Here is a 21,740-nt window from a genome sequence, read left to right as displayed (position 1 = left end):
CCCGCAAACCGGCACCAGAGCAGCACACGGAACGCCGTTTACCTTCCCGCTATAAAGTGGTACCTATTTATCTACTTGCACTTAAGGGTGCTTTCGAACTCCTAGGTGGGCAGGAGCTGGGACCAGCTGACGGGAGCTCACCCCGCTGCAGAGATTCGAACCGCCGACCATGCAATCGGCAAGTCCTAGGTGCTGAGGTTTTACTCACAGCGCCACCCACATCCCTATATATGATTAGGAAGTGTTTATTTTTGTCCTGAGTTGCTCTGAGCTCAGCTTGGATGTTGGAAAAGCAGCATACAAGTATTAAAATAGAACGAAACGTACGTCCATATCATAGCTGTCAACGTTTTTCCTTTTTTAAAAAAAGATATCTATTAAAATTTTCAATGTTAATACAATAGAAAATCAAAAAGAAAAAAATAACAAAAATAGAAAAATAAAAAGATAATTAAAAACACACAAATTTTCCATAACTTATTTTCCTTTAACTTACTTCCCAGACCTCCTCATACCTCCCTTCTTTGTATTCCAATTCAAATTGTAAGTTCAGCAAATCCTTATCAATAAACTTTAACCTACTTCTAAACCTTTTTCTTACATATTCTCTTAATACATTACAGCTGGAAACCACTTAATTTCTATCCGACATCATTCTAACATTCCTTAATTTTGCAATATTTCCGTAAATAGTCTTTGAATTTCTTCCAATCTTCTTCCGCCGCCTCTTCTCAACGTTTTCCCTTTTTTAAGGGAAATTCCCTTATTCCGAATAGGATTCCTCGCAAGAAAAGGGAAAAGTTGGCAGCTATGGTCCATATGCATTGTAGCAGCATTTTATTATAGACTTGATGACCTTTATTTTGTATCTTTGCTTCAGGGATGCTTTTCCATAATAAGGAAGGGAGGCGCTCTGAAAACATTCCTGCTTAGAAAAAGCTTAGAAAGCTGAGGTGATTTTAACCTGTTTTCGTGATTTTTGTCTTAAAACATGACTGCGGACTTTCCCCTCAGTTTTACTGTTTTATTTTTCTGTAAATTGCTTTGAGGTTGCTTTAAAAATAACAATTAAGCGGCGTATAAATTTTGTGAATAATTGAGGGAGGCGTTTAATGCGCCCTGAGGCGGCTTTGAACGGCTCCACCCACTGTCAATTGGCGCGAGCGCGCCCCTTCAATGAATGACAGCAGCCTCGCGCGCAATATGCCCGCCCCTCGCTTCTCTCCGCCCAATCGCCGCAGCGGGAAAGGCTCGCCCCCAAGCTCCCTTCCCGCCCTTTTTCCGTTGACTTTGGCGCGCAAGTCTCAAACACCAGCGAGGAGCAGGAGGAGACGCCCCGCCGTCCTCCAGCCGAACGCAGCGGGTTGGGGTGAGGGGGGAATCAACCAATCGGAGAGTGAGTTACGCTTTCTTTCGTGGACAAGCGCGTCTCCTACCCAGTAGGCAACAAAGGTGGGCGGGCTCGAGAAGCTCCACCTCCGCCTTGTTCCGAGTTGCCTGAGAAGGGAGAGCAGGGGGCGTGGCTTCCTGACAGCCGGGGGCGTGGCGTGCGCGGCTATTTAAAGAGGACTGCGCTGGCGTTCGAACGCTCAGTCGCGGCTCGTAGCCGGTGTGGGCGGCTGCGTCTGGAAAAGGAAGCGGCGCTGTTGCGCTGCTGGTTTGGATAAGCAGGATTTTAGTGGGGAAAGCAGAGGCGCGTGTGGCTTTTCCTGGATGCGCCCGGCTTGGAGGGCGTAACAAGTGTCGCTTCCCCCGCGATTCCCCCCTTTTTTCGTATTTTTGCTGCTTTCCCCTTACCTTGCTCCTTAATATATATATTTTTTATTTTGTTTCCGTTTTTCTCCATTCCGAGGCTGCATTGCAAGCGAGGATTTATTTGCTGCGCGGCTGCTGCTGCACCGCCGTTCGTGCGCGCGTGTTTTTCCTCTCTTTTCCTCTGTCTCCTTCCCGCTTTTCCTTCCTTTCCTCTTTTTGTTTTCTTCTGCCTGCGCGTTAGGCGAGCCCGGGTCCCCCCACCTTCCCTCGGGCAGGCGGGCGGGCCATGGAGGAGAAGTACCTGCCGGAGCTGATGGCGGAGAAGGACTCCCTGGATCCGTCCTTCACCCACGCGCTGAGACTGGTTAACCAAGGTGCGGACATAGAAAGCCTGCAACTTGCATTGAGGAGGGAATGGGCGTTTTGCAAAACAAAACGGGGTGGGGTGGGGGGGTGTCTTGATTTTGGGGGTGCGGGGAAAAACAAAATGCAAGCTTATTTTCTGGACGGACCACTGCAAATCGGGTGCAATGTCCGCTCGGAAGTAATTCAATGAGTCGTACGGAAGTAGGATTGCACCACCCTAAACCATTTGTTTTTTTTCTTGTTGTGTTGCATTACTCTGCGCGAATAATGGGAAAGGTAGACAATAGGCACTTGGTAAGAAAAATAGGGGGCGGTGCCAGGGCACGGCTGCCCACCCTGGAAAGGGGCTGGTTTTGTGTTTGGGGTGTCGTTCCTTGCAAGTGCAGGAGATCCCTTTAAACTGGCTGCCCGCAGACTTTGGAAGCAACTCCGAAGCGTGAACTAGGTAGGGGCTTCTGGGTAAGTCTGCATTGGATGGGTAGCTCATGAGCTGCAAAGGCAATTGCATCTTTCGGAGTGTGTGTGAGAGAGAGAGCTTGCATTTCTCCAGCGTTAACGTGGCACCTCAGGGTGCTCAAAAGTGCTTTTCGTTGGGTGTCTTCGGTAATCCTAGCAGCATCTCTGCAAGGTAGCTCTGTGTTGCTTGTCCCTATATTGCAAGGAGAGAGAGAGAGAGAGAGAGAGAGAGAGAGAGAGAGAGAGAGAGAGAGAGAATGGTTGCAACTGTGGCTATGCACCCAATGAGTTCCAACTAGAATTGAGATTTGGAATCAGGGTCTTGCTGCACCTTGCTTTCAGCTGGGTTCTTCCTGCTTGTAGAGTTAAGCAACGTAGGATATTGGCTGTTAGTCCTTTGCATCCAGTGGCAGCATGCCTTTAAACACCAGCTGCTGATGGCAACAAGGGGGTGTAGCCTTCCCTTGTAAGCCTCCTGTAGGCGCCTGGATCGCGGCTGCTGGAGGTGAAAGTGGTCCTGGGCTTCCATCTGAGCCTTCTGGTATGATTTGGCAAGGCTGCCTTTGTTATATTTTGAGATGGATGCAGGAAGCATGCTAGAACGGCTTGGGATTTTGTAAAAAGCTGCTTGAGTGACTGGCTCTCCCAGTGTGAAACAAAAGCGGAGATGGTGTGTTTGGGTTTTGAGTGATAGGCAGCCTCATTCAGGTGCAAGGAGTCTGTATTGTCTGGGACTGGAGGGCTTCTTAAAAAGTATGGGAAATGAGGGCCACGGCTTGAGGGTCCTTACGGGACAGCAGCACATCCTCCTGTTGACAAGTGCCTTTAGCAGGAGGAGCTGGAGGTTCTTGGATGTGTCTGGGAGTTCTTAGACAAAAGTTCTCTGTGTGGAAACTTCAATTACAGGCTTTGACCAGATGGATCTTAACAGACAACTGTTCATAACAGGCATTTTAGGAATGTGCTACATGAGGGGTGATCATCTTTCTGGTACTGATTTTGGGGGAGCAGCCCTTGGTAAAGAACTGGTTGATTATTGCTGAAATTTTGTGTTTCTGGGGTCGACATGATGTATTTGCAGGGTTTGGGGCAGGGAATGGATTTTGGAAGTGAGGATGAACGAGCGCTCTGTAGGAACAAAAGATTTGTAGGATTCCTCAGGGGGCAAGGCAAGCAAGCTTATGTTCTAGAAAGTCCTTTAGGGGGTGGACAGCAGTGACTAAAAACTGGTTTCCCCCATCCACATTAGAGGAAATGGGGTTGAGCTCTCTGGGGAGTTGAATGACCATGTGATGCAATAGATTTTTGGGGGGAGTGACATAACCTTTTTATTCACTCACTCGAATAGGCTGAGAGATCAGTGATCCACACACCTTCCCTCTTTGCTAGCCTGAGCAGGTGCTTTCATCTTTCCTGCCTTTGATCTCGCATCTGCTTAGGAGAATTTGTCATGGTGGGAATCAAGTGGCATGCTCCAGAGCTTGCCCCCCCCCCCAATTGGTACTGGCCAATTCCCTAGGGGGAGGGAAGCCATTGTGTGTCTCACCCCCAGAGGGATGTTCCTGCTGCCTTGGGAATTTTCCCCTCTCTGAATTGTCCAATTTCTTTGGAGTGGAATCAAACTCCCCAACCCTATTTTCCCATAGCATCTCGGAATATGAGTTGCTTTGGCAAACTATAGAGCTGTGAAGTTGGTACCTTTTTCTATAGTCTGTGTCACCTTTACATTAAAAGAGAATCTGACATCTTCTGGTCAGTAGCTTTTTTTTCCATTTTGGTGGAGAGGGCATCTAAATATCACATACTTGAACTGCACAACTAAATAGCTCTTTTGACATTTGCTCTTTCGAGGCATCTTCTATATATACCAAGAAAGGAGTGTCTTGACATTGGAAAGGTTTTTTTTTTGGGGGGGGGGTGGACATGGAATTGCTTCTGTTTACTAAGTATTGGTTCTCTTCCCCCCACCACCACCCCCGCTTAAAAAATAGCAATTTTCAGTTGGATGATTTCTTCCCGACCTTGATGTTTTCATGTTGCTGTTGGGCTGTGTGTGGATGGGAGAAGAATGATGGGTGTCTTGATCACCAGCAAAGTGGCCTTCATTAGCTAGGAAGCTGAGAATAACAGATGGGACTTGCAATAAACAATAGGTTGCCAGGACCTGCCAAAGTTTGAAGTGATGCTTTCCTATTGACATCGTGCTCATATTAAAACTAATCCCACAAATCTGGCAAGCGGTGCTTGTTTCTGAGCTTCTAGTTTTAAGACAAGGCTCTAAAAAATAGGGAAAGGTCTGTGCCTCAGTGGTAGAACATTTGTTGTGCAGGCAGAAGGTCCCAAGTTTCAGTCCTATTCATCTATAGATAGAGACTCTGGTCTGAAATCCCCAAGAGCTGCCGCCTGTGTAGACATTGAGTTAGATGGCCCCATAGATCTGATTTGGAATAAGGCAGCTTCTTCCTATGTTCCTAAAAGGGTGCTTTATAACAGTTGGAAGGGCAGGGTATAAATAATAAAATTTTTATGTAATAAGGCTGAAAAAGGGCTGTTGAGCATTCCAGACAAACCTTGGGGCCCCATGAGTCCAATGGGGATTGCTTGCTAGCATCTTTAGGATGGTTGCAACCTGTAGGACAGGTTTGCATCTCTGAAAGTCAAATGATGGACAATGGCAATATGGTCTGGTGGCTCACACAACTTGGGATTTGCATATTTTTCGGACTCCTCTCAGTAGGAGTCTGCCAGAAGAGAGGTGCTGCTTCGTTGTGTGTGATCTGTCTGGGACATGCTTGTGACAGACAACCAGTTATTTTAAGGTCCATAATGATGTGTGGCTAATACCTAGACATAGCTTGGAAAAGTGGGAAAAGTAGGTCTAGCAGCTGCTGTGATAGCATCTTCAGAGGTGTCAAACCACTGAATAGTCATTGCTGGGGAGCAGTGGTTGCTAATGTTGTTTGCCGTTTTGTGGGCTTTCCTGAAGTGTTTAGCTAGCCGGTGTTGTGGAAATGGGATGCTGGATTACATATTCTGGGTTGTATCCTGTGCTTGTCTTACTCCAACTAGGCCCACTGATGAACTTAAGGCCATTGATTTCCAGTGCATCTATTCCAAGTAAAACTTAGTTGGATACCACGCTTCATTTTCAATTGGCATTGTTTTGACTTCTTTATGATTGCTACCCTGTGCTCCTTGGGGATTGAGGGAACAGCTGTAGCTCACTGGTAGAGCATCTGCTTCACATGCAGAAGGTCACAGGTTCAATCCCCAGCGTCTCCAGGTAGGGCTGGGAAAGACTTCTGGTCTGAGATCCTGGAGTCTGAAGAGACAGTTGTCAGTCAATGTAGATAATATTGAGCTTAGATGGTCCAATGGTCTCACCTGGTATAAGGCAGTTTCCTGTGTCCCTGTGAAGGGTAAGATATATGTTTAATTAATAATAAACAATAAATCTTTCACATGATCTAGTGGGGCTTCTGTGTTAGACTGATGCCAAAATCTGCTCAGTTATGGGGCAGTTCATTCTGATGCAAGCTATTAAAACTGCAAAAGCATGGTGTATTTGCGTCACAGAAGACGTCATATCATTCCCTTCTGCACAGTGCTAGAACCCCTACTCTTCATTGATAACATTTGCCATTTAATTTGAACAGTTGGGGAGTTGAAAAAAGGAAGTACCTATGTATCCCCCCCCAACTAATTCAGGTGTAGCTGCTCTGGAAATTAAATCTGCATCTTTTGAAAATTACCTTTGCAGGAGTGAGTAACTTGCAGCAGGTATCCTGTCACAACAGATAACCTGAGCTGTAGCTTAGTACTGTACATTTTTACTGCTTTCAGTATGACTTGGGCACCAATGAAAACTGCCGTTTTGGTTCTGCTGGAATCTATAATAATAATAATAATAATAATAATAATAATAATAATAATTTATTATTTATACCGCGCCCATCTGGCTGGGCCTCCCCAGCCACTCTGGGCGGCTTCCATAAAAACCAAAAATACAGTAAAATATCACACGTTAAAAACTTCCCTGAACAGGGCTGCCTTAAGATGTCTTCTGAATGTCAGGTAGTTGTTTATCGCTTTGACATCTGCTGGAAGGGCGTTCCACAGGGCGGGCGCCACTACCGAGAAGGCCCTCTGCCTGGTTCCCTGTAGCTTTGCTTCTCGCAATGAGGGAACCGCCAGAAGGCCCTCGGCGCTGGACCTCAGCGTCTGGGCAGAATGATGGGGGTGGAGATGCAACATTGGTTGAAAATAAGGTGTATTTTTAACACTGTTAACCTCTTCTCTACACCTTAGAATTTGAGGTTACCCTGTAAAGTTCACTACATGTAGCTTCAGGATGGATAGAAACCAGGACCCTATAAGCACACACTTCAATTTGTGATACTGCTTTTTTAAAAGCAAATGGTGGACTAGGAAGATAACTTAGCAAATCAAGTTTTATCAGGTTAACCTCTGGCTATTTTTGCCAAGTGAACCAAAATGGAATGAAGAGTATGTGTTTCTTGAATGCAGGCTACTGCAACTCTCAGTTTGCACATTGGCTGCATGACGTGCCAGTAGAACTTAAAAAGTAGGTTGATTTAGGTGTAGGAGCAATAGGAAATTAAGAATGGAAAAGAGAGATTTAGAGCTGGCAATAACTGGTTACCTTTATCTTTTGGGGGATTAATACAAATCTGAAAAGGTCTTTGAAAAAAATGTTGGACAGAATTTCTACATCCAAGCTGCTGAGCCAGAGCCGCATGTACTTGGATCTTTATTAATAATAGCAGAATGACACTTCTAATGCCCTCATTGAGGCATGCAGAGTGTGGAGAGCTGTTTGTGCATCTGTCTAGGATTCTGCAAGAGCAGTTTTGCAGTGATGAATCACTGAAGATATTCACCTAGTATGTACCGAGCAAAGCACTGTAGCCGCAAATGTACTGTCTCAATTAAAAGGCAGGCTTATGTAACCTTTATAACTGCCTGCCTGCGAGCTGACCCAGAGTACATGTTTCAGATTTAAGAGTGTGAAGCAACTACTGGGTGAAAAGAAATGACAAGCAAACTCCTTGCATGGTATGTTGTTTTTCCCCCTTTTTGCACAGAAGAGGATGAGCTCTTCCTAAAGAACAGCATAGCAGTAACATAAAATGCTTGTTTACATTTACAAGCTGTTGGAATAATTGTTGTATTGTTTTGTTGAGACTTTCACTCCACTGAAGTATCTCTGTCCTGGAGTGGCAATCAGCTTTGTAGCTCCAGGTTTTTGCCAGTATTTATTTATCCTAGAAATTATATCCAATTTTTACATTCAGTAGAAGTCACTCAAAGCTGCTTGCAAAGTAAACAGACAGGCAACAACAACAAAGATAACTTGTTTTTAATGATGTGATTGTTAACAGGACCAGCGTGGTGCAGTGGTTAAGAGCGGTAGACTCGTAATCTGGTGAACCGGGTTCGCGTCCCTGCTCCTCCACATGCTGCTGCTGGGTGACCTTGGGCTAGTCACACTTCTCTGAAGTCTCAGCCTCACTCACATCACAGAGTGTTTGTTGTGGGGGAGGAAGGGAAAGGAGATTGTTAGCCGCTTAGGGTAGTGATAAAGTGGGATATCAAATCCAAACTCCTCCTTCTACAAAGCAAACCAGGACCAAAAATAGTACCAATAAAACAAATAGCCAGAACTAATAATAGACTAAATTAGGTCACGTAGTAAACAGGTTCAAAGGCTTGTTTAAGACCAAAATGCCTTCAAAACACTGGTGGCACGCGAAGACGGAGATGGCATAGCTTTTTGGGGCAAGGAGTTTCACATTGGGTGCTGCCACAGTTAAAGCCCCAGGATAGATTTAAGGGCTTGGGGAAGTGTAAATCATTGCACTGGTTACTTAACACTGCATGCGATACAAGCCAGAGCCAGGCGCAGGTGCAACTGGCACACCAGCCAAAACAGGGCATAAGTTTTCCTGGTCCGATGTGACACCTGGCCATCTGATGACAAGACTGGGCTCAGAATTTCTCTCTAGCTACGACGCTGAACTTTCAAGGGTTGTGCATCCCTTTCTGGAACAGACTGACTTCCTGTCCCTGCACCAGTAGGTGAAATAACCAAGAACACCTTTGCCTTGTTTTGATAGAGTTTCAGTACGTTAAACCCTCATTCAGCCTAACACTGACTCAGCTTCAGAACTTCCCTGGAATGAGATGACAGGGAGATGCAGAGCTGTGTTTCCTCACCATGGGGATAAGATTGAACTGGTTCCTGAGTAGTAGACACGCCTGCAAGGAAGGACAGCCCAAGCCCCTTCCATTACGAAGCAGACTGGAGCAACAGGAACATGCTCTGCTCTCTTTCTCCCTGAAAAAAATAGTCAATTTAGGGCAGCCAAGGATCCCTACTCCCAAACCAGGCCTGTAATAACCTGACTGAAATTCAGAATCTGTTTTGTGTAGGAATTCTTAGAGATGGGTTGCTCCTATGTACCCAAGCACACCAGCCAAAAGAAGAGAAGAAGAAGAGTTTGGATTTGATATCCCGCTTTATCACTACCTGAAGTAGATAAGAAGAAAGGCAAATTACAAAATCCTCTCTCAAAATTAAGTCTGCACAACTTATTCCACACACACAAAAGTGAGCCCTCCCAGCTGTCACCTAGAAGCTCACCTGTATTTCCCTAGCCTCCCACCCTAGGAGCTCCTCCCACCTGTTTGTATATAGTGAGAGTGCTGCTGTTGTGACCAACCTTAGATCAGGATGTGACCTCGGCTCACTGGGGATGTGGATCCTGACTCGCTGGTTGAAGCTGTTTGCTCGACAAAATGGGTGAGCAGAACTCAGGATTATAGGACCTATGTTTTTTTCTAGAACCATCGGCCAGAGCTGGGGCAGATCTTGCTCAGGTGCAGTCAGATGCAAAATGGTGGCTGAGAGGGTGAGCGTTGTATCATGATGGACATCATGAGTCATTGAATGGAACCTGTGTATTCAAGTACAAATCACATCTTGAGTTACTACTGATCAAGATCTCCAGGACCTTTATTTGGAGCAGGGGAAAGTAGTTGCCTTGATGCTGGCTTTTAAGTAATTGGGAGTCATCATTTACAGTGACCCTACGGTTAACAGATTCCAGTCTACTTCCTGTCCACCTTTGCGCTGCATGGTCTCCTCTTGAAGTCTGCTGTGGGAAGCTGCCTGACTTTAGCTGGTGTGAGTTGCATGCTTGGGCGCAGCTTTTTAAGGTGCCAAGTTTGAGAACTTAAAATAGCTTGGGCACTGGGTATTTTAGGAAATGCAATTTCCCTTGCACATTTCCTGTTTGGTGTCCAGTGCAAGTTGCTAGCCCTGGCCTTCACTGTTGGAGGATAGACGGTTAATGACAAAACAGGTTCGTTCTTGGTGTAATGTTTGGAGGAGACTCCATGCAAAGCAAGGCTAAGCTCCCCCTCCCCCCTAAAAAATGACAATTGAATATAATATTCCAAAGTTCTGACGTAGCAGCAACCCTGCTGATCATATTCTAACTTATGCCTGTTCTAGAGTTTCATTGGTGGTGGACTAATTGGTCCATTCCTGGTTTAAAGTCCATTCCATCTCATTTGTATATTGGCTTGCATTTCTTTTTTTAAAAAACCCATACAAACTTTTCCATTTAAATATGTGCCTGGTTTTCTCTCAAGATAGACTTTCTAGATAGTTTTGTTAATGGTGTTTTTTGTGTCCGGTGACTTCTGCGAAGTACAAAAGCAAATAGATTCTGAATAGTGATTTGTGCGTTAAACTGGGAAGTTCAGAATCAGGCCGGTTCATAGCATAATTGCCAGATGCTACATTCCTCAAGCACAGGGGTCAGCAAACTTCTTCAGTAGGGGGACGGTCCACTGTCCCTCAGACCTTGTGGGGGGGGGGCGGACTATATATATTTTTTGGGGGGAAACAAACGATTTTCGCCTGCCTGCAAAGAGGCCTGAAGATGCTTCGCTTTACCTGTCCCAGTTGCCATCCCAATAGCCACAGCTGGGCTTCAGTCAGCCAGCCAGTCGCCATGGTGGGGCTAGGAGACTGCGTTGGCTGGCGAAGATGGAAGCAGCAGCCCCAACGGAGGAGCTGTGGATGGAGGTAGGGGAAGCGGGGCGTCGCTGGAACTTTTACCCACCACCACATCACCTGCTGTTGCTGCCCTTCACAGCACCACCCTGCTGAGGCGGGCAGGTGGGCGAGCCGACTCCTGCCGTCGATGGCGCCTGGTGTGGGACAAGATTGCTCCGTCCCTGAGGAGAAAAGCACCGCCGTGAGGGAGAAGGAAAGAATGCGCAGGCTGGTGATTCCCGGACTGTCCGCAGGCCGGATCTAGAAGGTAGTTGGGCCTGATCCAGCCCATGGACCTTAGTTTGCTGACCCATGCTCAAGCACCTCTTGTTGGCATGTGGGAAGTCCTAGCTCCAGTCCATGACATTTTCTAAAAGGATTAGCTGATAGGAAAAACTTCAGCCTGAGACCCTGCCATTTGGGAGCAGGCAGAACTGAAATCTGTATGACCTGGTTTATGCAATTGCATGCTTTGTGCAATTGTTATGCATTATTATTATTACAGTGGTACCTCTGGTTACGAACTTAATTTGTTCTGGAAGTCCGTTCTTAACCTGAAACCGTTCTTAACCTGAAGCAGCACTTTAGCTAATGGGGCCTCCTGCTGCCACCGCACGATTTCTGTTCTCATCCTGGGGCAAAGTTCTTAACCCGAGGTACTACTTCCAGCTTAGCAGAGTCTGTAACCTGAAGTGTTTGTAACCTGAGATGTTTGTAACCCAAGGTACTACTGTACTTTGTGTAGCCTTTCATGTGTCTTCCAAGGCGAGCTTTTTATCTTTAACAGTAAATAACATGTTTAATGATTTATTATGTAGAATTCAAAGAACAGCAGGTTGGATGAAATATTGATTCATTGCAATAGCCAACTTCGGAATGCATTGGTTTGAGAGGTTAAAAGGAAAATTGGGCAGTTTATCTGATGAGGAATATTGGATTAGTTGGGCTGGTGTGCTGTGAATAAACTAGATTCCCCCGCTCCCCCTGATGAACTCTGTATCTTAATGGTTGCATGTATGTAATTATGTCAGTAGGCAATATTGCTTGAGTAGTTTCTGGGACCAGCACAAATGCCTATGCATATGCAGGACTGGCTTTTAGAAGCCTGATCTGCCAAAGAGTATACTAGAAAACCCTGTCTCTTCTGTGTTCTATTTAGAAGGTCACTTCTGATAATTCACTGGCTTCTCAACTGCGATGAGACAAACAGAATTAAAAGATTCACAGAGTTACATAGTTCATGCATGAGATCTAGGATTCCACATTCCTGCCTCTTGAGAGAAGCTGCTTTTTGATGCTTAAAGGATCTGAAACATTCCCTGCTTGGGTATAAAGTCAGCCTATTTCAGCCACAAAAGGGCATCTGGGTCCTATTGATTTCTTCTTGAATTAAGCATTTCATTAAACTGCTCCCATTGAAATCAGTGGCACTTAAGAAAACCCAACAGCACCTAACTCTGGTGCAGTTGTGTTCCATGTTCACCTCCAGGAGGTGTGAACTATGGTCTTTGTCTGGTCTACACATCACATCAGACAATAGTTTGAAACCAAGAAAATGCTTACTTCTCATGGTTTCTTAAGAGCAGGGAATTTGTGCCTCTTAAGGTGGTGATGGACTGCAGTTTCCATTGGCCCCTGCTGGTGTGGCTGAAGGTCGAGCATGACAGGAGATCCACAGTTTCTTCACCTCTGGTTTTAAGTAAACAAGTCTAGGTTTGGGCAATAAAACAAGTCAGATTCTACCTTGTTTCACCTTGTTGGCAGGACCTGGTGAGGAGCAGAGCAGGAGCCTTTGGGCCATGCGTACCAGTATGTTACTTGTTCACATTAAGCCATGATTTGTTTTAAAGTATAGTTTAACTGGGCCTTTGTTTAAAACGTGGATTGAACAGAAATTCATGCATGCATGCAAAAGATTTTCTGAAGTATTGTTAAACACTTGAAACCTGCTGCTGTTAACTTTTTGTAGAACAGTAGGGGTCCAGCAGGAGATAATGAGAAGAGAATAATACACTTTTAAGCTGGATACCTTGCTTTTCCTTGAAGAGAGGAAAAAAGAAACCCTTTCAAAAGGAAAAAAACCACACACCCTAATTTTATTCAGCTAACTAGCATAGAAATCACAAAAGGTGCAAACACTGGAGTCTTCAGTTTTGGCACGCAGTTGCTTTTAAGTAGCAGAAATCAGGGGATTAGTTAAAAGCAAGTATTGTCACGGTGCTGAAAAGAATGCCTGCCTAGCATTCTGCAAAGTTAACTGCCAAGAACTTGGTGCAAGTTCAGTTTGAAATGGCTGATTTAATTCAGTTTAAAATACTAAGAATCAGGTTCTCACTAAAATTAGTCTCTGCTTCATTGTTCTAATCCCGTGCACCTAATCCTTGATAGTAATTTAGACTTCCCTCTACATAAATCATGCAACAGCTCTGTGGTACCGGCACACCGTGTCCGGTTACTTTGAATAAGCTGTTTGAACTGCTCTAACTCTATTCCTAATGGTAGAAGTTATTCAAGGCAGCTAGAATGGGTTTTTAAGCATGCATGCTTACTTACAGTTGGTGATTTTGGCAAAGGGGTTTGCAGAATTGCACTGCTTGCTTTCTGCCTACATGGCTATGGAAGATATGTGAAGAGTGATTCTATCATATGTTCCAAGGAAATTCATGTAGGACATCTGAAGATATTTGGCAAAATACTTGGCTGTTTTGTTGGTTTTAGGTTGTGCTTTTGGTTTTAATTACAGTGGTACCTCGGGTTAAGTACTTAATTCATTCCGGAGGTCCGTACTTAACCTGAAACTGTTCTTAACCTGAAGCACCACTTTAGCTAATGGGGCCTTTTGCTGCTGCTGCCGCACCGCCGGAGCACGATTTCTGTTCTCATCCTGAAGCAAAGTTCTTAACCTGAAACACTATTTTTGGGTTAGCAGAGTCTGTAACCTGAAGCGTATGTAACCCTAGGTACCACTGTACATGGTTTGTTGTACTCTGCTTTAAAGGTCTAAACAAAATTTAAGCAGTTTATAAATTGTTTGTGAGTAATAAGGCTGGGAGAAGAAATGGCATTATCCACTGGAGGTGTGGAGGAAATTCAAGTGGTGGTAAACGTCAGGCAAAGCTGGTTGGGAAACCTGATGACAAGCGGGTGATGTGTGATTAGAGCTTCTGTGCAGGGAAATAGAAACTAGAGGCAACAAGGACAGAAAGGAAGGAACAAACATCTCTGAGCACAAATGAAGGTTACTAGTTATTTTTTCATTGCGTGCAAAAAGCACATTCCTGTGCAAGCAGTCATTTCATGCTATTTGTGTGCTCATTTGTGGCATAAATGCTCTGCTCTTCTGAGGAGCCCAGATAATCTCCCATCCATGAGGCTTTTGAAGGTTATATAGGAATAGAACTGTGCCTTTTGACCATTATCCGTTAGTGCACATAATCCCGCTGTACCCCTTTTTATGATGTCTTTATGACATATTGAAATATTGAGGTATTTTGGATGTGTCTAAATTGGTTGTTGCCTGGAAATCACAATATTTTGCAGTCCTGTCCCAAGTTCACTGGGTCTGTTCCTTTAAAACATCATTTTGATTTGCTGGTACAAGGTGATTTTTCAAATCACAAGCTTCCTCCTGAGTAAGCCTACTTAGTGTTTCCCAGAGCAAGAGTTGTTGTATCAGTACATATTGACTGGAGCTAAATAAATAATATATTTCTGAGGAAAAGAATAAAAAGTGTCTGGTCATTCAGCCCATGTACCTTTTTTGTATTAGAGTTACATTTGCTTAGACAAGTGGCTCTTGAAAACTAATTAAAATACAGCCACAAATTTGTAATTTAAGTGCCTGAAATATGTCCAGAACTTCCAAGCAACAAACTCAGTTTTTCCTAGAAAGCAAAATGCCCACATTGTCTTGTTGATATGTGAAACATACATCATGGTCTGCAGTAATTGTGTATCATACTTGAATATTTCAATTTGGTTACTGCCTGTGACTTTTTATTTAAAGGAGTGTAGGATGTAATTCATTGTACTAAAGAATTGTGTTGGCAGTATAAAAACCAATTCTTTTGGATTCACTTCATACTTGATTTTAAAACCATTAACACTTAAAAGTGGCATCTTCAAAATGATTAACCTTTTAAAAATCATTGTTATCCTTCATGGCCTTGCACTTGTTTGTGGAATTGCATAACTGTGTTTTTCTGAATTCCTTCCACAATGAACTGGACGTTTATCAGCTGGCATAGGCTGACTCTAGAGCAGCTTGCGCTGAGGAGAAAGTTGCCAGAGAAGAAAAGTTGTTTTCCTGAAATTCAATCCTCAAATCTGGAATCCATGCGCATTTCAGAAATTAGGAAGGAGGCTTAAGTGGGTTGCCTGTTCATTCGGTAAATAGTTCAGAGTTCAGACTGTGCAACATTTTTGGGAAAGCTGGGGAGGAGGGCAGTTGGAACTGGAGGCTTCACACAGTTGGTTGTGATGGGTTATATTTATCTGAATCAAGCTTTTGGCACAGAATGTTTCCCAGAGACAAGTTGTTTATCCAGCATTGGCTTGAAGGCTTTTCAGATGAGAATTCCACCCCATAAGTACATTAAAAAAAGAGTAAAGTCAGAATCTTCACTTCCTGAAGTAATGATCTACTAGCCTAGCAAATCTATCCACTTCAAGATATGAAGACAATTATGTCTGCTCAGGCAAGCATCTGCGGAAACTTAGCCAAGCAAAGTCAGTAAGCTTGTTCATTGGAAAAGTAGCCTCTCTGGGCTGTGACTTCCAGTGCACCCCTTCAGAAAATGACTGTTTAGGTGGCTTACACACAGCTAGAAAAAAGGGGAGAGGCTGGTAGTGTATTAAATACTACTTTCTGCTGATGCAATGGAGTCATTGAAGGCTTCTACAGTGCCTAAAGCAGCTTTCACCATCCTAGTGCCCTCCGGATGCTTGGGATTACAATTCCCATGGACCAAGCCACCACAGTTGTGTTTAGTTCCTCTAGTTTAAACTAAGTCTGAACCCGCAGGCTTGCTATCCTATTTCAGGAGATATTAGTTAAATATTAGGATAACTCTGTAACTTCAGCATTGGGGCAAGCCACTACAGGAGAACGTAGTACCTGAACATTTTGAACATTCTGGTGGTGATGGTTAGAATTCATTCAATAGCGCACTTGGGCGGTGAGTATGCCTGGAATAGAGACAAAACGGCTGCAGAACAAGCAACTCCTGAAAAATAGAGCACCAGAAATAATTCTGCACCTTCTTAGCACAGCAGGGGAAGGTCTTTGGGAAGGAAATGTGGGCCACTCCATCCTTTGAAAGGTTCCTGGATCTTTGATGCCTGGAGCACCCTGCTTGGGGATACAAAGCAACGTTTTGTTTGACAACTATATTCACTGTACAACTTCGTAAATACATCAGAACCCCTCAACTTTCTATCCATATACTTCAGAGCATTTCTGTAAAGTGGAGTCCTGTCCCTGTTTTATGGATAGAATCATGCCTTTGAGTCCATGCAGGTATTTTCCAGAAAAGTAACTAGTATGTGCAGATAGCAAACACGTCAGATTTGTTTGGTAAGCTTAACTCTGCGTACTAAAAATCCTAGGTTTTTCTCTCTCGTGAACAAGCTTTTAATTTTAATCCTGTGAGTCATCTAAGCTTGCCTTCATAGGAGTCCCTGAATACCTGTCCACATTCATTTAAGAATAAATCTAGCTGTCTTGAAATGGAATAACGTTGGCAAGAGACTGTCCCATTAAGAGCTTTATGTAAGGGTGGATTAGTTAGCAGATGTTACAGGCTAAAGTGTAATAGAAAAGTCATACGACTAGACCTGGTTTCCAGATCGCTCTAGAAGTAAATACAGATACCGTATTTTTTGCTCTATAAGACTCACTTTTCCCCCTCCTAAAAAGTAAGGGGAAATGTGTGCGTGTCTTATGGAGCGAATGCAGGCTGTGCAGCTATCCCAGAAGCCAGAACAGCAAGAGGGATTGCTGCTTTCACTGCGCAGTGATCCCTCTTGCTGTTCTAGCTTCTGAGATTCAGAATATATTTTTTTCTTGTTTTCCTCCTCCAAAAACTAGGTGCGTTTTGTGGTCTGGTGTGTCTTATAGAGCGAAAAATACAGTACTTGTTTCCTCCCCTGTAGGCTGCAAAAATGCATGACTGGTGATGGTGAACACCAAAGCCACGCCTCTAGTAAAGGTGCTCCTTTATGCTGGTGCACCTGTACAACATAGCTCTGGGTTTTTTTTTTCTTTTTCCAAATTTCCTTCAGAGAGCTTTTTCTATGTGTATTTGTCTGCCTAGATAATCCAGCATGTCTGACATAGCACTTTGGTGCAGTGCTGAAGATTTGGGGTTACTCTCAGACTGGTGACAATTCCATGCATTCACACATAGGTCTATTGCTCTTTACCTTTTTATTTTTTAACCTATCGTTGCATAGAGAGGGGAGGGGTGATGGTGGTGGTCCCTCCTCAATAGGCCATAGTTAACTAACTGGTGACAAGAGGCTTTACAAGGGACTACCTTTGAAGGTGACCCAGAAACTACAACTAATCAAGAATGTGGCAGCTAGAATGCTGACTTGGAGTGGTTGCTGGGACCATATAACACCGGTCTTGAAAGACCTACATTGGCTCCCAGTATGTTTCCGAGCACAGTTCAAAGTGTTAGTTCTGACCGTTAAAAGCCCTAAAGGGCCTCAGCCCTGTATGCCTGAAGGAGTGTCTCCACCTCCATGGTCCAGTTCCGAGGGCCATCTGGTAGTTCCCTCATTGCGAGACGTGAAGCTACAGGAAACCAGGCTGAGGACATTCTCGGCAGTGGCACTTTCCCTGTGGAACGTCCTCCCATCAGATGTCAAGCAGATGAGTTACTATATAGCCCAGGCATAGGCAAACTCTATAGGAATTGGGACTACAACTCCCATCATCCCTGACCACGGGTCCTGTTAGCTGGGGATGATGGGAATTGTAGTCCCAAGCATCTGGAGGGCTGGAGTTTGCCTATGCCTGATTAGAAGACATCTGAAGGCAGCCCTGTAAGGGGGAAGCTTTTTAAGGTGTACTGTTGTATGTTTTTATATATGTTGGAAGCCACCCAGAGTGGCTGGGGGCAACCCAGCCAGATGAGCGGGTTACAAATAAATTATTATTTCGCTAGAGATGCAGCAAATAACAGTTTGTGTTACCAATGTTTAAACCAGTCCTAACTGATTGCGGGAGGTCTAGGTCTTTAAAATATTTAGGTATTTCATTAAAAAAAATGTTTTTGATTAATTGTTGTGAAATATTCAAAAACATTTAAAGTTTATTACATTTTATTGCTAATGTGTTTGCTGCCTTGTGCTCCTTTGGGTGGAAGGGCAGGGTATGAATTTCATAAGTTTAATGAAAATTAAGTATTGAGAGGGAAGGATCACATGGAGCATTTGAACCTATGAGGAGCATGGGGCTGTTGGCCTGAAGAGGGACTTTCTGTTCTGTATGGTGGCGATGGGGAGGGCAGGAGAAAAGGCTTGCTGGGAAGAGTTGTGTCCAGCTCTATTCCTTACCTGTGGCTATTGGTTTTTGCCACCGACTCATCACTGGAAGCAAAATCTCCCCTGCATCTGAGGGGATTATGTCTCTGATTAATGAATGAGTGGTGTGTGGCATCATAGCTTTAGTTCTTGTTGCATTCACATAGACTTTTTGAATGCCTGGAGTACAGAAATGCTCAAGTGTGAAATGTGCTGCTTTAAGGCTTTAGGAGCAGGGTGCTGACACAGAAATGTTCATCGGGATGCTGATGCATATGGCTGAAAACTCACAGGATCTACTTCAAGTCTCCTTGCTCTAATGCATGAAGCCGCAGCTCATGAACAGCCTAAGCAGGCAGAGTCTCCGCCTTCTTGATCATGTAATGAGTGGTTCTAAAATTAAAGCATTCCAATACTCTTGAAAAGGAAGTGCTTCTGGTCAGTTTTGCAATCAGTGGCGGCAAGGCAAAACCCACACTGGGACAACAGTGATCTTGCACTATTTGCTTCCATTCAACTCTCATCCCACCTCCCAGTTTGGTTGTTGCTATTGCTGCTAGTGACCAGTTTGCAGCATTAGGAATACATTTCCAGAACATAAAGCTCTGCTGCCACCAGACCAGAGCATGGCTATGACAAAACTGGACTTTAATTCTGTCTCTTTCTCCTGTTAGCTGTTTTGAATAGAGGCAAACTGGATCTTTCACTTTCTGCTTCTCGGCTTTTGATTTTTCCAAACTAGAGTTTGCCCGATTTCTCCACCAATTTGCAAATTTTTATAAAAGTGTACACAACATTTCACCTTTGTTTGTGCATTTCGCTTAGTGTATGCACTATTGTGCACAGTTGCGCCTAATTTATTTTTGTACATTTTCAATAATTTTCAGAGGCTAAAAATACTTTTCAAGTCTTCTAAAAAGCAAGAGCAACCTGCTTAAATTGTAAATCAAATGGAAAGCACAAGATCAGTACAACCCATATTTAACAATTGCCAGATCATTGTTCCTTAAGTAGGTCTCTCCGGTTTGGTCTCCTGCTTTTTTTTTTATAAAAAAAAGTAATTTTCAATTTTACATCTCAAAACAAACATTTTACATACTGTTATCCAGTGAGTTACCCCCTCCTTTTATGGTTCATTCCACTTATACTTCATTCCTACGATTTTACTATAATCATTTTAATCAGTTTCCCACTCTTACATCACTTAAAGATCAATTACACTGTTGTATTAGCTGTGTACAATTATTTTCCATATGCTTAATAAACATTTCCCACTCTTTGAATATATGCTCTTCTTGCCCTCTTATTCAATGTGTTAAACCTGCAGGTTCTGCATATTCTAACATCTTTAGTTGCCAGTCCTCTTTGCCTGAGACCTCCCTCACTTTTCATTTTTTGGGCTACCGAAACTCAAGCTGTTGTTGTTGCATACTTAAAAAGTTTTTCTGACACCTAGGAATTTATGTCTGGGTTATTTCCAATAAGGACTCTGGTCTTTTTGGGAACGTTATTTTAAACATTTTTTTTCAGCTCATTATAGATAATTTTCCAATATTCTTTTACATTTTTACACGTCTACCACAAATTAAAAAATGTCCCCCCTGTTTCTTTACATTTCCAACACATATCTGATTCTGCTTTATACATCTTAGCCAACCTACTCGGAGTTAAATAGCATCTGTGAATCATTTTCATATACATTAATTCTCTTTCAATGAGTAACATGCGGTAAATTTCAAATCATTCTTCCAAAGTTTCTCCCAGAGGTTTAAATCTATATTGTGTCCTATTGCCCAGTATGTCGTTGAAGCTTTGACTAGTTTGTCTTCTGTTTCCCATTCTAATAAAAAGTTATATATTTTAGACAACAGTTTATCCTTATTCTGTTTTTAAAATCTATCTTAAACATGTCATGTAACTTGGTGGTACTTTAACCAATCTGTAACAAGGCTCCTTAAGCCTTCCGTTGGTTTTAATGTGGATTCACTCCCTGTAAAATCCAACAAGTCCCTATAAGTTTGGTCTCCTGCTTCTATTCGTCATCTTCAGTCTCTTCAGTTCAGAATTTCAAGCAAATCCCTCCCGTCTCCCATCTGTTTGGCTCTCTAATTCAGCTAACTAGCTGCATTTTCTGCTGCTAATTCTTGGACTTAAAAATGTAATGCAGCGTTAAAGCAACAGGAGAAACGTATACAGAAGAACAGTATCCCAGGAAACCTTTTGTGTGTTGCTGTAAAAAAGGTGTTAGTGACAGTCAACTCACTAGTTTTGCCTCAATATGCATTTTCTCTGTTCAAATAAGGAAAAATAAGTGGGCCAGTGCATTCATGGTGCATGGGAGCTCCTATGCTTGATAAGTTTCCCATGTCCAGCTAAGTGTGGTTTTTCATTTAAATAGTTTAAAGCTTTTGTTTCTTGTCTATAGCTTCACTTTTGATGGGTGAGAGAGAGAAAGAGAGAAACTACTTATTTTGAATAGTCACCCACATTGTGATAAGTCTTTATGCCTGAGAGGGATCATTGATGGCACTGGCAGGTCAGAATGGGATGGTCCCATACTTCTTTGGTGTGGATTGTCAGAACTATATTGCAGTAGTGCTTCAATGTGCACATTTATCCCCCATTATTTTCAAGCGCAATGCAGGTAAAATCCTGCCCTTAAATACTAAAGCACCCCGTGCTTTGGGTCACCTATAGCTTAACAGCTTTGCTACTGGCAGGCTTAATCTTGGCAAAGATGACTTTGGGGATCCAGGCATCCCCAACCTTCAGCCCTCCAGATATTTTGGACTACAGTTCCCATCATCCCTGACCACTGGTCCTGTTAGCTAGGGATCATGGGAGTTGTAGGGCAAAACATCTGGAGGGCCGCAGGCTGGGGATGCCTGAATTAGACAATAATGCAAATTGATATGTTCCCTTTTGATATCAGACTAAATGTTGCCTCTACCTCACTTAACTTTAGCCCACAGAAATATGCTAGAGTGGCTTAACAGGCGCTGCAGATCTTTACAAATGTGGGTGCCTTATCTCAGTGAAATAGTATCTGGACTTATCTTCATGCTTTATCAGTTGAAAGGCTGAAACAAGAAGGTTTTCTTTACAGAGGATGTAACACATTATTTCCCTCTCTTAGACCACTTTTGAAACCGCTGCCTCTTGTGAGCCGGACTTCTAAATGGTTCCTGCCTCTGCTGCCTGGCAGGAGGCCCAAGCTGTTCCTCTGTCAAATTAGTCTGAATTTAAGCCTACACTGAAACTGCAAGGATGGGCATCAACAGATAATAACACTCAGCAGCTTCTTGTTTTCTTGTATTCTATACAGTCATACCTCATGTTATGTTTGATCAGGTTGCACGTTTTCATGGTGCGTCCCGCGGCGACACGGAAGTACTGGAAAGGGTTACTTCCGGGTTTGGCCGCTCGCACATGCGCAGATGCGCAAAGTGACATCACATGCATGTGCAGAAGTGGTGAATCGCAATGCGCAGACACGGAGATGCAGGTTGCATTCTTTTCAGGTTGCGAATGGGCCTCCGGAATGGAT

The 21,740-nt window shown here is 43.6% G+C and overlaps 1 protein-coding gene across 3 annotated transcripts in view; it reads left to right on the top strand.

Moving 5' to 3' along the window:
• The first annotated feature begins 1,584 nt into the window (after window positions 1–1,584).
• Window positions 1,585–21,740, top strand: part of KHDRBS3 (KH RNA binding domain containing, signal transduction associated 3) — a 113,943-nt gene continuing 93,787 nt past the window's right edge. For 2 of the 3 annotated variants that reach the window (XM_083749342.1, XM_083749343.1), the window contains exon 1: window positions 1,587–2,129. In XM_083749342.1, the coding sequence (XP_083605468.1) occupies window positions 2,042–2,129 (88 nt within the window). In that variant the 5' untranslated portion in view covers window positions 1,587–2,041. Of the gene's footprint in view, window positions 2,130–21,740 lie in introns of all 3 variants that reach the window. The other variant, XM_083749344.1, reaches the window with a different exon arrangement.

Source organism: Podarcis gaigeae (genome assembly GCF_964106915.1).
Source record: "Podarcis gaigeae genome assembly, chromosome: 7".
Lineage (NCBI taxonomy): Eukaryota > Metazoa > Chordata > Lepidosauria > Squamata > Lacertidae > Podarcis > Podarcis gaigeae.
This window is presented reverse-complemented; position numbering and strand designations above follow the sequence as displayed.